The 15,723-nt window shown below is 38.9% G+C and overlaps 1 protein-coding gene across 5 annotated transcripts in view; it reads left to right on the top strand.

Annotated features, from left to right (window-relative positions):
• The window catches only part of CPB1 (carboxypeptidase B1), a 38,466-nt gene that overhangs the window by 18,860 nt on the left and 3,883 nt on the right, over window positions 1-15,723 (top strand). For all 5 annotated transcript variants that reach the window (XM_017726451.1, XM_017726448.1, XM_017726450.1 and 2 more), the window contains 8 exons: window positions 63-138; window positions 1,734-1,858; window positions 4,218-4,317; window positions 4,893-4,994; window positions 6,258-6,359; window positions 8,737-8,847; window positions 8,926-9,016; window positions 9,722-9,924. In XM_017726451.1, coding sequence (XP_017581940.1) covers window positions 133-138; window positions 1,734-1,858; window positions 4,218-4,317; window positions 4,893-4,994; window positions 6,258-6,359; window positions 8,737-8,847; window positions 8,926-9,016; window positions 9,722-9,924 — 840 coding nt within the window. In that variant the 5' untranslated portion in view covers window positions 63-132. The remainder of the gene's footprint in view (window positions 1-62; window positions 139-1,733; window positions 1,859-4,217; window positions 4,318-4,892; window positions 4,995-6,257; window positions 6,360-8,736; window positions 8,848-8,925; window positions 9,017-9,721; window positions 9,925-15,723) is intronic.

Here is a 15,723-nt window from a genome sequence, read left to right as displayed (position 1 = left end):
ATGATCAAAAGGCTTTCAAATGACTTACCTGTTTTAAATCGAATCCTTTTCTTCCCTTACAGACAGAAGGTGTTTCGTGTGATTCCACAGACTGATGAGCAGGTGGAAATCCTCAATTTCCTTGCCAGCATCATGGAGGTAAAGGACTTGGGGAAGTGGTTATATTGTAGTTGAAAGAAGTATTTGTCCCTTTGCTCAAATAACAGATATATATATTTTTTTTTAAATCGTGTTACTGAATTAAAGACCTAATCTTGATTCCATTCAAGTCAGCTGGAGTGCTTCTTCGGAAGGAATAGGACAAGTTGATAAAATTACAGCTATACAAAACATTCAAATACCTTCCTAGAAAGTCTGGTTTACCCAGTCTGAATGTCAAAGTGCCCATCAGAATTTATTAATAGAATAAATAAATCTTAAATGCTGTATTCAGTGTGGGGTGCTTTCAAGAATGTATTAGATAAATCATGGAAATTCCAATTACCAAAACTTTTACCATTACAGGTGAAACATTTTTCTCATATAAATAATCTGAAAATTTATATTCCCAGCAAAATGAATTTTCCTTTGGCCTCTAGTCTCCTTATGTCATCTTTTCTTCTCTGACTTTCCTTTAAAGCTTCCTTTCTCTCTAAGCTGCATGTTTCTCGCTGACCTTGATGTAGATATATGATGACACAATGACACAATGAAAAACAATAAAGACAGCAAATGTGTTTTCAATATTTCTGTTCAGCTTTGATGTTGTAAAATAGCTGTTGGTGAAAAAGACACCATTAGCTGTAGGATGAAAGGATGGCATTTTTAACGAAGTACAGATGTGGAGACCTATCAACAGACTACCATAGCATGCTGAAACAGATTTCTGTAGAAGAACATACTATTGGAATGGTGCTGCCAATATTAAGAAAATTAATATATACCATGCTTGCTTTTAAATGTGAAGTATCAAGGGATTGTTTGGGTTTTTTTTATTTTAAGAAAAGATCTCTGAAATACCATTGTTATGCAAAGCAGTCAGTCAGGACTGATGCAATTCTATATTCTGGAACAATCACCTCACTTGATCACATATAATTCATTAATAACCAGCCCCAATTTTTTTTACCTTCACAAGATGAAAGGGTGAAAAGGCATCAAGCTGGCAAATCACCTTTGTTTCCATCGGCCTTCAACAGGGCACTAAATCTAGAGGCTTGGATGCTTACTTCAGCAAAAATAGGTGAAGTAGAAATAATACTTTTGTTTGTCCTCTTGGAATGAAACGTCTTTAAAGCACTCATACAGACAACAGTCTTTTTTAGCTGATTTATGTAAAATATTCAGATACTGCATCCCTGATATTGAGTTAATTTCTTTCTAACATTTGTAGGCAAAAACCTGAGCAAAAAAACAAACAAAGCTTTAAGAACGAAAGAAGTTGTAAATATAGTTATAATATTCACAATTCTATATGAATGCAGATGCTGGAGAATACTTGACATTTGTGAATTGTCACTGTCATCTCCAGAATTCTGCCATATAAAATGCAGGGCCTAATAAAATCTTCTTAATCAATTTCCAGTTAAAATTTAGCTTGACACTTGTGGCAAGCAATGCTGAATCAGTGTAACAAGGCAGGCATGAAATTCAGTATATTAATCACAACCTCACCAGCACACACGCACCAACCTAAAAATCACAGCGACATGTAGGTGTTTATTTGTTTATGTATTCATTTGGCCTTCTTTCAGGTTGACTTCTGGCAGCCAGACTCTGTCACACTGGTAAGGCCAAAAATGCAAGTTGATTTCCGAATTGAAGCTGAAAAGTCTTTTGATGTTGAAGATCTTTTGAAAGAAAGTGGAATGGAGTATCAGTAAGTTTGTTTTCACTACTGTACTTTGAAGAGAATGGGACTAAATACCAGGGAGAATGTGTTTGAGCTTTTCATATTGGTCAGCTGATTTTGCTGTCACAAACTTCATCCCTCCTGTGGGTGCCTCTACTGGGTTCAGCTTTCCTATGAGGGTTCAAATGGACTGTAACTACAGTGCATTGAAGGGGTAAGATGAAATGTTGATAGAGGCAAGAGACAGGAAGGAGAGATGCAGTACCAGAAATTTCCCTGAGGTGAAAGCTCACTGCAATACACAAGGCTGGAGTACAGAGGGGGATAGAAATATTTCCTATAACAGACAAAATGCAGCAAAGGTCTAGAAAGAGCCAGAAAATATACCAGATGAGGGAAATGGACAGGGAACAGAAGCCAGAAAATTAAATGGTAAATCCCAAGGGCCACCATGAGCAGGTCCCCCCTGAATTGCAGAACAATATCTAGAGGGCCAAAAAATCCAGCAGGTGACAGACAGAAGACAGCTGCCAGGTGAAGGACCAAGGAAGAGTGGAAAGCAAATTCCCAGGACAGCCTTGGGCTGACTGAAGTCACATAGCAGATCCATTGCAAGGATGTCTCCAAAGAGAGAGCTTTTAATTGTATATTACCTAGAAGTAAAAAGGGCCCGAGTTGACTGAGTACGACTGCAGCACAAGTGGAGGAAACAGCACACTGCCACATTACACACCACTGGGAACAGAAGAATCGTAGTGAGTAGCACTAACAGAAGAGTAAGGAGAATAAGGAGTTGCCTGATCCTGTGCTTCACTTCATATCTTCCAATCACTGTGTAAGCATAAACTGAGGATGAGAAATTGACTTTGAGCTGGAGTGGAGCGGGGTTGTCTGTCTTCATTTCTCCTCTCACTCCATTTAAGCATTGCAAATTGGCTCTGCCCAGCTCCATTATCAGGTTTCTTTGATGTGTAAAGTATAGTCCGTCAACATCATGTACTCTGACACTGAAAGTCAGTATTATTTGATCAAATTTTTATTATTTCATTCCACTGAGTGTGGAGTTTTTGTCTCTCAGCCCCACTGTTGTTGCTATGAGACCAAACTCCTTCATTGGACATCACAGTTCTCAGGACAACTTTCATGATCTGTTAAATCCAAAGGTAATCCGTCCCTAAACTTACTGGCCTCATGTCAATCATGTCTGATTTGGATGCTGCTGCAGAAACAGAATCTAAAAACACTCTAGAATAAATGGTTTTCAATAATCCCACAGTGCAAATACAGCACAGGGACCCAGTTTCAGTGGAATTTCCTCTTTAGCAAAGGAGTTACTCTACATGTGTTAGTTTTCCTATAATATTCATGAACTTCCTCAGGTCTATGCACAAATCTTTTGATTGCAACAAAAGGCCAGAATGTCTGGAAGCTGTCCCTGACAAACTTGAGTGGATCGTCCTTGTGACAACCCAAGCTGTTATAATTCCTTTGAAGTGCAGCTGCAGTGCCATGACATAATGTCATTTGCACTGTTTGTTCTGAAGGCTGCTGGTGCCTTACAAACTGGACTCCTGTTCCACTATCCAAATCACAAATGATCAAGGACATATCCTGGATGAGTAAGATTTGTAAGAGTTTTAAGACGGGCACTGGAAAAACAAGAGGGCTTCATTTTTTGATAGCCAAGGTTGAAATATAAGCAAAAGGTCCTCAAGAGCATACTCAGTGATAAGCTGTGCCTTTGTGTCAGCCCCAGGGAAAGATGAACAGGAGAGATCCAACCAATCCAGACAGGATGTTGAGGTTTTTTGCAATTGTGTGTTCTATTTAATAGCTCACCTCACATGCAATAAAGTAGCTTGGAGGATGGATAATGCTGCAATAGAGCTGTCAAACCACATCTAACCTTTGGAAGCTTGGTTTGACAGGGAATTTCACCAGGCAAACATCCCTGGGTTGCTGCACAGTTTTTAAACATTGCTGCAGTCTAGCTCTCCTTCAGTGCCAAAAGTTCAAGAGGGCCCTTTTCCTTTTGAGGCAGAAGCAACTGGCAATGTAAAATCAGCCCAGAGCTCATTTTTAGACACACTCCGTCTCAGCATTGCCATTTTTCTGAAACCAAACTGTTGCTACCCTGGAGGTTTGTTAGTATGGGAGTAAGGCAGGTGCTAGTTGGCAGGAGCCTATAGCTCCCTGGTCCTTCTGGTGGCAAGGTTGAGGCAGGACATAGGTTGAAACTTGAAACTAATATACTTTATTTTCAACCTGCCCACCTTTCCTTTCACAATCCATGCAGCCCAAATGCTGGGCAGACCTTGAAATGTCTTACTTTCATGCTGGATTGTTGTGTGTTTCTCTTCACACTTTTCGTGGTGCCTTCTTGCAGAGTTCTGATTGACAACCTGCAGGCTGCACTGGATGCCCAGTTTGACAGCAAAGCTCGTACTGCCAGGCACAGCTATGAGAAGTACAACAACTGGGACACGGTAAAATCTAGAATTTACCACATTTTTAGCTTGGTACCTTAGCCTCTGTAGTCAAAGTGCTTCCAGCCTTCTTCCCTTTTCCTCTTCTGCTCCATCTGTTGATATGATAATGCCTCCAAACTCTCCTTCCTCTTTGTTACTGAGCTAGTTTGTATAACCTACACTTATTTCCTCTACTTCTGCTCCCAGTGCTGCAAAGAACCTCTGGCGCAAATACAGTGACCAGGCTGAGATGCCTCACTAGTAATTTCCTCTTTCCTTTTTACTACTTCTCCCATGTTCTCTGCCAAAAAACTCGATTCCATTCCTTGCCTTAGTTCAAGCTCTTCATCTCCCACCATAAGTTCTGCCCCCTTCCTCCTTCTTTCACAGCCGTGCTCATTTTTCCTGACATGTGATCGTGGCCATGTTACTCTTCACATCTTTGCACTGGCTCCTTGGAAATCTACAAACTGTATTAAATATTAGGCCACATTAGATGCTCAGAAAGACTGTTCTGGCTTAAAGTCTGCAAATTAATTCGTCTGGACCTGAGGAACACAGACATCAATAGATTTAACCTCTTTATTAAACAGATAGCTGCTTGGACTGCTGATATTGCTGCTCAGAACCCAGACCTTGTCTCTCGTAGTATAATTGGGGAAACATACGAAGGACGGCCAATGTACCTTCTCAAAGTAAGTGTCTTGATTTCTCCATGCCAGACTCTTCCCTTACTAACCTCTGCAAGATTATGATGTCTAGTAAAACACCAGTGATGCTAACAAAATGTTTAAAGTAATAGACATTTTGCAGAAAATCTAATATATTTTACTATTACTATGATTTTCTTCCAATTTTATAATTTTTTAAAGTAGCATAATGAATTATTAGAAGTTCAGACATATAAATTCAATCACACTCCTGAGAGTTTTTGAATGATCATCTACCTTTATGTTCTCTCCACCTGTTGTTTGTAAACGCATTTGTTCTAAAAGCATCTATAAATGTCAGTCTCTGGCAATAGGAAACAAATTTTTATCTTCACCGTATGTAATTTTGAGGTGGTTTTGATTGGGGTAGAGTTAATTCTGTTTTCAGTAGCTTGTAGGGGGTTGTTTAGGATTCGTGCTGATTTGGAAATGGTGTCGATAATTCAGGGATATTTTAGTTACTGCTGGGCAGTGATTACACAAAGCCAAGGTCTTTTCTGCTTCTCACACCACCAGCCAGGAGAATGGCACCTGGGAAGGGACACAGCTGGAGACAGCTGGCCCCAACTGATCCAGGGGATATGCCAGACCACACGGCTCATGCTTAGTGATAAACTAGGGGGAAGGTGGGTCAGGGCCACTGCACGGGGGCTGGCTGGGCAATTGCTTTCATTTGCATCACTTGTCTTTCTTGGGGTTTATTTCTTTGGTTTTGTTATTTTCCTTTTCATCATCGTCATTATTATTATTATTCATTAAACTGTGCTTATCTCAGCCCATATGTTTGCTCTGAGTGAGCTACTGCATTGTGCTTAGTTGTCAGCTGGGTTTAAACCACAGACTTTTTTTTCATAACTTTTATGAATTAATAAAACAATAACTTAAATAAAGGTGAAAGGATAAGGAGTACTTGCCCCAAAATGCACAAGTATTTATAATAATATATCATTCAAACATATAAGATGAACTTTTAGATATACTACAGGAAATAAATCAACAGTGCAGAATAATCAAATAATTGGGAGAAGTTTATCTACATTAATAAAAATGAAAATATTAAGAGTATTGTTTTAGCTTGAATACCATGGTCAGCTACAGATGGGAGCACTCCATAGATTTCCATTTAAACAAGGAATGCTATATTTGTATAAAGTTTGATTTTTAGGTCAGCAAGCTGACTGACTTGCTCTGCATACAATTTGTTTTGTTCAAGCCCTGGGGTGGTTCTTTTTGTTGTTTTTTTCCTAGATGGGAAAAAGCGGTCCAAATAAGAAGGCCATCTTTATGGATTGTGGTTTCCATGCAAGAGAGTGGATCAGCCCTGCTTTCTGCCAGTGGTTTGTGAAAGAGGTCAGTAAGCTTAATGATGAAAAAATATTTTACAGAATGCAACTATGTTTAAGAAAATCTGAAAAGAGCAGAAAGAGCTCAGGCCACTGCCTTTCTCCCTCTAAATATGTGTCTGTTCATGCGTTCTCTCACCTCAGAGGGTCAAGGTGTAACTACCTAAACTAGATCTTTGTGCTTGGACCTGTAATCTTTCAGCAGCTTAAGACAACCTGAAACATGTTTAAGAGGTACTGACAACTACTAGGGTTACTCACACAATTTGTAAATTCTTTTTTGCACCTGTAGTCAGAGAAAGGTGAGAGAAAAGCAAACAGCTCTAGTAACATTATAAACATAGCCATGTTCTGTACACAGACATAAGGAATAAGGAAGTTGAAGGGCACATCAGAGGGCACCTGAATGCACTTCAGAACAGCTGACTTGCTGCAGTGCCAGGTGGTGGATTTCTTGCAACCAGCTTTATTCAGTAAGGCAACAGAGAGGATGGAAACCTACCCCCAGCTCAGCACTGAGGAAAGGTACCCAAGAAAGGAGGAAGACTATAAATGAAGCTTCCTAAGCTCCACTCAGGAAGAGGGAAATGCATATACATCCCTTCGAGCTGCCACTTCAGGCTGTACAGAATGGGTGCAAAAATATGAAACCATATTCAAGGAAGAGCTGCACTGGTGAAATTAGCTTCACTTCAGTCTGGGATACTTTAGGTCTTGAATTAAACAATGTTATGTCCTTCATATTTTCTTTCTCACCACCACTGTAAAGCAGGTGGGGATTATCAAATGCTGCACAGTCATCTTCACAGAGACAGGTATACTACCCCTCAGATGGGGGAGATCAATCACTTTAGCAGAGCAACTTACTGATTGAATCTCAAATTTTGTAATAACTTCGGTTGAAAGATTAAAAAAAAACCACCAACAAAACCAACCAAACAAATAAATAAAACCACACCAGAAGCAGCAGCTGGAATTTAAAACCCAAGAAAAGGAAAGCCAATCCACGTGAACCAGCCATGCTGGCAGAGGCTTTGGTGGCAAGTATAATCTCAGTCTTATCAGACAGGCATGCGGTTTTGTGTAAGGAGCAGTGGAAATTAGAAGTGACATTTCAGTGGAGTCAATGGGAATATGATTTCATTAGTGCCTAATAAGGCTGCAGACAGTATGTGGTACCATTTTTCTCTCAGCAATTCACGTCACTGCAGCTGTCATTTTCACTGTCTGGTCACTTAATTCATGCGTGTACCTGACACCAGCAGTGCCTCTGCTCAGTGTGTCCATAGGCAGAAGTGCTTTAGAAGTGCAGACCTCTGAGCACCATCAGCATTTCACCTGTGATTGCTTATAGACATAAAAGTAAAAAAAAATAGAGAAAAACACGAGCAAGGTGGATTGTTATATGTATCTCAAAAAAGAAACCCACCCAGACAACAACAACCAAACAAAAACAACAATACCAAAAACCAAACAAAAAACAAAACAAACAAACAAAAAAAAAAGGAAAACCCCACCAATAACAAGGGTAAAATAAAACCTGAGAAAAGTAATTTCAAGTGATATGAAACTGCTTTTCTAGATTTTACATCCCACCCTCCTATTTGTGAGTTACAGGGAAAAAAAAAAAGCCTTTCTCCATTGCATTTCCCCATGTTGTCCTTTATGGCTGTGTAAACAAAACATGGGTGCAACACACTTAGAGTAAGTTTCCATGATCATTGTATGGTTTCTCAACATTGATATGACTCTGTGAACAAGCATAGCAAGTGCCAGGCTATAAACAACCAGGATATACAGAATAGGGCAGGAGTTCCTGTTTGTTATTCAATATATGTGTCTGGAAAAGTGCAGGGAAAAATCTGCCTCCCTATGAATAAATGCATCCACAGAATTATGACTGGAAATGAGTTAGGATGCTACTTAGAAATATTGTCTATAATTTTGGTTGTTGATGAAATTTCTGCACAACAGATATAGAAAATGGAAATAATGATTTTTCCTTCTCACATAAATTAAACTCAAACCTGTAAGGTGTTAGGATGTAGGAATATATATGGACAGGAATACTGTTCTGTCTGTACTCAGGAAGCTAGTAAATGGAAGTCTCTTTCCAGTGATTTATCATCCTATTCAAAATCAACATTCCTTCATCTTATAATTTATCTACCAGCATAAGACGGTTTTCTAACACCAGTGTGGTTTGAGTCAGCACAAATCTAGCACATGTAGTAACACAGAGGTGCCATCTCATGCGCTGGAGTGACCTGGATGACTTTACCTACCACATTCATTAATTCCTGACCCAGACCCAGGCCCTTATACACACAGGAGATACACATCTGTGAAGGCATCATCAGCTTTTTCTGCTTTTCTCCAAGTAGGCTGTGGAGACATATGGAAAAGACACTGTCATGACAACACTTCTCGATAATCTGGACTTCTATGTTCTGCCTGTTCTTAACATTGATGGTTACATTTACACTTGGACAAATGTAAGTACATTCTTCTTATTGTTGGAAGAGCCAACTGTCAGAACTTACTCTTAGTTTTCATCTATGATTCTGTTACAGGACCGCATGTGGAGAAAGACACGCTCTAAAAATGCCAATAGCATTTGCATTGGGACAGATCCCAACAGGAATTTTGATGCTGGCTGGTGCAGTAAGTGTCTCCTAACAAGAGTTGCAAGTAATTATATACAAGTGCAATAGCCAATATAGTTAATTATGGATTTCCCCTACCTGATGGTACAGCTTCAGCTTGACTGAAGCCCACCATTGGAGCATTGTGGAGTGGATTGTGTTTAATTTTTAGAGCTGTTTTGGGAAAAAAAGCCAAACTTTGACTACTAGCATCATCAGTATGGCTACTTCCATGAACATATCCCCACACACGTGTACATATACACCTACACTTCCACACATGTGTACACATATATATATATAGACACACACACACGGCTATGAGCTCAGAACAGAAACCAAAGGAGCATGCTTTCATGGAAAGAGGTCTCTTTTGAGTGGTTTCCACTTCTCTGTTTCATGGAAGTGCCTTAGAAATTGAGAAGATATGCAAGGAAAGGACTGTAAAGTACTGAAGCAAATCAATATCCCAAATAATTTCCATAATATAGGGCTTTACATCCATATTCATGTCCTTCCAACTATGCACATTCTAAAGGCCATATTTATTCATTGCTATGGGATGTTTCCCAGTGTCTTAACTATGCCACAAAATATTCCCTCCTCTGATATGATATGTGTATTAGCAGGAGTTCCAAGGCTTACCTACAAAAGTGGTGTAACATGACTCTCCTAACAACCCACTTTTTCATTAAGTACTCATTAAATTCACCTTTCTTCTCAGCTACTGGGGCCTCAAAATCCCCCTGTGCTGCCACTTACTGTGGCTCTGCACCTGAGTCTGAAAAGGAGACCAAGGCTTTGGCTGACTTTATTCGTGAACATCTTTCTACAATCAAGGCATACTTGACAATTCACTCCTATTCCCAGCTGCTACTGTTTCCTTATTCATACACTTACGATTTGCCACCAGATTACCAGGAACTGGTAAGTCTCTTTGTCATTTTGACTTAATGAAAAGAATAAGCAAAAATCATTACTTGCTACTTAGGTCCCTTTAAGCAGTTTCTTTAACATCTGGAAAGAATCCACACCACCAGTTTTTGAAGATATTTTAGTCTTTCTTAGCAAGAACAAGGGAAACCATGATGGTTTCAAGATAGCTCAAGCACAGGATGAACTTAAGAGCTTTATTTAATTTCCATATACACAATGAATTTGGTACAGCGTCAGTTTGGTCTTCCAGTCACGCCATCCAGAAATCCCCTCTGCTGTGCAGCACTGCCTCTTCCTGACTCCAGAGGTTGCTGTATGTGTGCCTTTAATTTACATAAAACCACTATGGCCTGTAAGCCAAGCTAGCAGCTTTGTAGACTGTAATAACTATTAAATAACTCGACTGGTATCAACAGCAGGCAAGGATCTCTGTCTGCCACTTTCTACTGAACCTTAGTCCTCACTGAAGTAAAATGATGAAACCCCCTGATGGTACTGGGTCAGGACAATGAGGCAGTTCTTGACAAAAGTGTAATTGAAAACAGCTACAAAAGATGTGAAAAGTTTCCCTTTTGAGGCCCTTTTCAAGGGGCCCTCATTTAAACATAAACATTTTATTTAGAAGAAGAGAGGATAAATGTGGTATTTTATAGGACAATTCATCTTTTATCAATTCTAGAGAAAAGCCACAATATAATGCCACTTAAGAAAGATTTTTTTCTTTTGCTCCTTAAAAACAGATAGAGAGGTTAGGACTATTAAATGTGTATAAAAGCTGTAAACATATCATAGGCCAAGAATCAACAATCATGAATAATAAAATGACTTCAGTTCTCTGGAATATTAGCAATTAGAATCTGTTGGCAGGGAAAACAACACAGCAAGAGAAAACAAACACATTTTGATTCCCCCTCTTTCCTGGATGCTGCCAAAAGTCCAAGGCAACAACACTGTGTGTTGCTCTGCTGTGCAGGTTTGACAGATTTATGAGTGCTCCCAAATACATGTCTTGATTCTGAACACAAATACAAACCGGGGCCAAGAGTGAACTTTCTTGTTAGATTTTTTACAGCCTAAAACAGAAGATGAAATTAAAAGGCAGATTTTGTTTTCTTAATTTATATTCCAGGAATTTTGTAATTGAAATTATTCCAGGGAGTGATAGTAATATCTTGCCTTCATTTTTTACAAAAGCTTCATAATTCACACATTGCAGTTCAGTCTAAAGTAATAAAACAGCACTAAACACTTGAAGCTGCTTTGTTGTCAAGATCACAAAGTCCCTATTTGTCAAAAATTTGCATGACATTCTCTCCCCATTTTTTGAATGAAGAGCAAATGTGATGAAATGTAACTAAAAGTACAGTGTGTTTCTCAGAGTATTAAATAGAAAAAGTTTACATTGGTAACTCATTACCAAAACAATCCTTAGCAGTAAGAAAGAACCTGTGTGCTTTGCTAGGTTTTAAAATTGTTAAATTTAAATTTTACATTGTCATTGTTCTATTCTAATATGGAGTAAAATTTAAACTCCCTTTCCTGCCATAGAAGACAATTCTGCTGTTACCATAGAGCATAAAAACTAAATTGCTCAGGAATACAGGACAGAAATTCCTCTTCAGCCATTTGATTTCACTTTGTATATTAGTCTTTCCAATATCACTTTATCCTATATTTTAAATGAGTCACACTGATACCAGATAGAGTTCCATTATATTCTTCTACAGAGCAACCACAAATCTCACCACCAGGACAAGGTGACCTTATGAGTGCTTTTCACATCTTAATTAAGGGAAATTATTTCCTCTATTGGTGATACCAACAGAGACAGCAGGATCCTAGACGTGTTCAACTTGTGCAGTATCTGATTTTAACAAGGGAAGACTTGTTACCAAGAGTCCTTTTGGACAATGAGATCAGAGTATCACCCAATCAACACGGCCTATAGTTGAGATAATTAAACAGAAAGGGCCTTATGCACTCCAATGTCAGTGAATTAAATTGAGAAACTGACTTCCACAGGCTGTGGGTCAGGTTCACAAGTGCAGCTTTTCAGGTTAGTTCAGATAACTCGAGACACGCTCATTTAAGATGTGACTAAAGAAAATTTAACATTTTCAATCAACAACTGTACTTTCTTGAGACAAGACAGCTACAAAAAGAGGAACTATTTTATATGCCAATTGCTATGTTTAATGTCTAAAAGTTCTGTCTAAATTTAGAATTTGGAGAAATACTGAAGAATGAGAATCTTGACTTTTAATAGATACTGTTTGGGCAAATAAAATAATCATAAATCATTTTGTAAATGAAGAACCAAAATTTATAGTGCCATTATCTTATCTAAGATGTTATTTTTACCCTGACAGATCTAATAAATTAAAGGAAATATAGCTGCAATTTCTTATCTCTTTCAGTGAGCAACTGGACATATGTTTAAACAAAATCTCACATGTCTGCTTATCATTAATAACATTTTGTTCCATTGTATTTAATGAAAGGTAACATAATACCGTGGAGCTTATGTTGCATTCCAATGTCTGAGATATAGAAGGGTGCAAAAATTGAGTAATTTGAGATTGAAGACACTAAGTCTGCAGAAGAAAAAGGCCCAGAAAATGCCTGTACCTTCCTTCCCTGAACATGTAGTGAACAGTGTGTCCTTGGGGCTCAAAAGACTTTTTCTGTTTACAGCCTCAAGAAATCACCAGAAGGCCTAAAACTGTTTTGGTTTCTCAGGTAGAACAGGGCACTCTGAGAACCCCTTTATATTCCACTACATTGCTACAGCAAATCAGAACACCTCAAAGTTACTGTAACTTACTTAAAGCCAGGGATTAGAATTATCCCTCAACCATGCCTGGCCTTGGGGTGTAAAATGTGATGAAAGTCAAGTATGTCCCTTCCTTCCCACAACTTCCCACTCTTCCCCTGAGATGCAAGAGAATCTGTGAGGTTATCAATCCCACAGCTCACAAGGATTTTCCCTAAATTTGTCTCCCTTTATTCAGGGTTGTTGTTTTGTTCCCCACAATGTGGGGAGCTGCACAAAACTTTCACTGTTATCCAAACAACAAAAATAAAAACACACAAGACAGGAAAATCTAGGTCAGGAATTTCTCAGAAGTTACACAATATTCTTGTGATGACACCCTAGAAGAAATATGTCCTCCTTTTGGAGAATCACATTTTGTCTGCCTCACAATCCTCTTAGCTCATTCTTTACTATACCCTGGAGTATTGCTCTGAACACAGAATACACACTAGAATCCCTCTCCTACAGGCAACAGAAGCATTAGCTTTTCACAATAAGAAAATATGCTTGGCAAGGCCAGTATCTCTCCACACCCCAAAAAGATTATTTTCATCTTTATTTTACTATTCACATTTTTGTCCTCTTGCAATAAAGAACTATGTACTTAATCAGACTTTTCACAAACAGTTCAGCCCATATTTTTTAATCAGTTCATATATTTGCCTTAGCTTCCCATTAGGTCACCCTATGCTTTCCTCATTTACAGCAGACAAATCTAGCTTTATCAATTCTTGTTTGTATTTGAATTGGCACTGAACTGTAGTTTGAGAGAGCAGAGGAATGTGCATAGTGCCCTTCCTTCCTTCCCATTTCGATTCCATCTCTCAGTTAAACTCAGCCCCAAATATATCTCTGCAGCCAGCCCATACTCACTTACCAGATTAAAGTAGGTGTGTTATTACAGTTTCACAGGCTGCAGAATATTACACTCATTTACAACCCAAGATAATTCCAGTCTGTATTACTTGAATGCATTCTGGCTACATGGGTTGCTGTTTCACCTCATCAAAATTCACCTTCCATATTGGGTCAGTCTAGCATTTCACTTCCTCTTGAGTGCTTAAAATAGGACATTTCTAGGACATAGAAAGCAGAGATATGCCCAGAGTCTGTGCAGCCTGCAAGAGTGAATTTCAAATATTTAGCATGACACTGTGAATATCAGTCTGATTATTTAACTTAGTGCCTGGCTGTAAAGTTCTGAATATGTTTAAGGCATATGAAGATCTGTGGGTAAGAATTGTTGAATAGCAAAAATCCTACATCTAAGAGACTCCGACAAGCCAATGAGGAGTTGCAATCTGCTGCTGTTGTATCTGTGCTATTGCACAGATTGCATTACTGTGATTGTACTACTTGTTACAGTAAATACTGTTAAAGTCCAATGGGAAGCACAACAAACAGGAAAGTGGGCAGCAAAGCAGTGTTTGAAATTGGCTTCACAGCTCCTCTGTTGAGTTTACCACAACAGAACTGTTCTGTACTGGCAGTCTTACAATTGTGAAACGGGTGTGTTTAGTAGCAGCATCTTCCAGTTGACATTCATGTGTGAATCTGGCTGATAGACAAGAGTCTCCAACAGGTGTAGGGCCCATTTACCTTAACTGAGTTGCACTGGAAACCCTCTCACCAGGGACCAGTTTCTTTAGTACTGTCACAGAGAAACAGGCTTGTAAAGAAAAGGAATCATTCCACTGAAGTCCTCATTGGCTGGATTCCCTGGGCTCTTGGAGCACATGCTTGACCATGAGCAACAACAGAACAGTGAACTAAATTACACATCATCATGGAGCCTTGAGGAGGGAGTCTGTTTTTATTGGCAAAACAAGAAGGCTCAGAATTTTAGATTCACTTGGCTAAAGCCAACTGAGAAAATCCACATTTTCAGACTTTCATTACAAAGGAAGTTGAGGGTCATTTTACTTTACAAGTAAAACACACAAGACCAAGGTGAAGGGAAAATACAGCTTGGGCAAATCAGTTTGCAGTCCAGTGAGGGAAGAGAGCAACGGGTCCAGTCAAGCAGTGAAAAGGCTTCTCCAGACCACTCTCAGATTGAGAGGGAAAAGGGAGTTGTTCACAAACAGCAGCTGCATAATCAACATCTGTGGATTGTTTCTAAATGGTTACAGTTTGCTGGCAAATCGAGCCTGATGATACAAGAATAAAATGAGGGAGATGCTCCCATAAAAATAACCTATTAACACACAAAATATGCTTAGCCTGATAATTTATCTTGTTAGTCCAAACTTCCGGATGTGGTGAGAAAGAAAAGCCAGTACCACATCTTTCATTAAAAGCTAATAACTGAAAAACCTAGGTTTGAAGGTTGTTAATTATGAAAGATAATGACAACTGAGAACACAACTCTGCTGTCTCACTGGCCCACGCACTCTTTACACAAGATCAAGCAAAATATTGGTAATTGCAGTGTAAACACAGATGGGTGATGAGTGCAGGAAATGCCACCTTCTGCTGAAATGACCAGCTCTGAGAGCTCAGCTGGGAGTCAGAAGCTGCAAAGCCATTTCTGCTCCCAGTTACAAGGTATTACCCTGGAGTTATTTCTTTGGCTGCAGGGCGACACTTGCTTCTCTGCTACTGTAAATCTCACCAAAATTTTCCTTACAAAAGAGGGATTCTTAACAGTATAAAACCCCAAACAAACAAACTCCAAACAAACCACAACAATTCAGTTAAGCCCATTGTGCCAAGAAGTGTAGAAAATCATTGAACAACAAAGAATATCCTCAAAGGTCAAAAGAAAAACAATGTTTCTCCTTCCAAATAACTTACAAGCTTGAAAACCTAAACCACTTTTCACCTTTTTGGAAAACATTGGCAATATTTATATACCTCTGCAAAGACCTCCCTATTATTTCCTTCTTATGGACTGTTTTGAGTAATTGAGCTATTTTGGAAAAAAAACCAAACAAATTTTCCTCATATTTTGTATTTATACTCACAAGTATTTA

The sequence above is a fragment of the Corvus brachyrhynchos genome, unplaced genomic scaffold, assembly GCF_000691975.1.
Source record: "Corvus brachyrhynchos isolate BGI_N302 unplaced genomic scaffold, ASM69197v1 scaffold221, whole genome shotgun sequence".
Classification (NCBI taxonomy): domain Eukaryota; kingdom Metazoa; phylum Chordata; class Aves; order Passeriformes; family Corvidae; genus Corvus; species Corvus brachyrhynchos.
The sequence above is the reverse complement of the archived record's forward strand: the minus strand, read 5'-3'. Positions and strand labels throughout refer to the sequence as shown.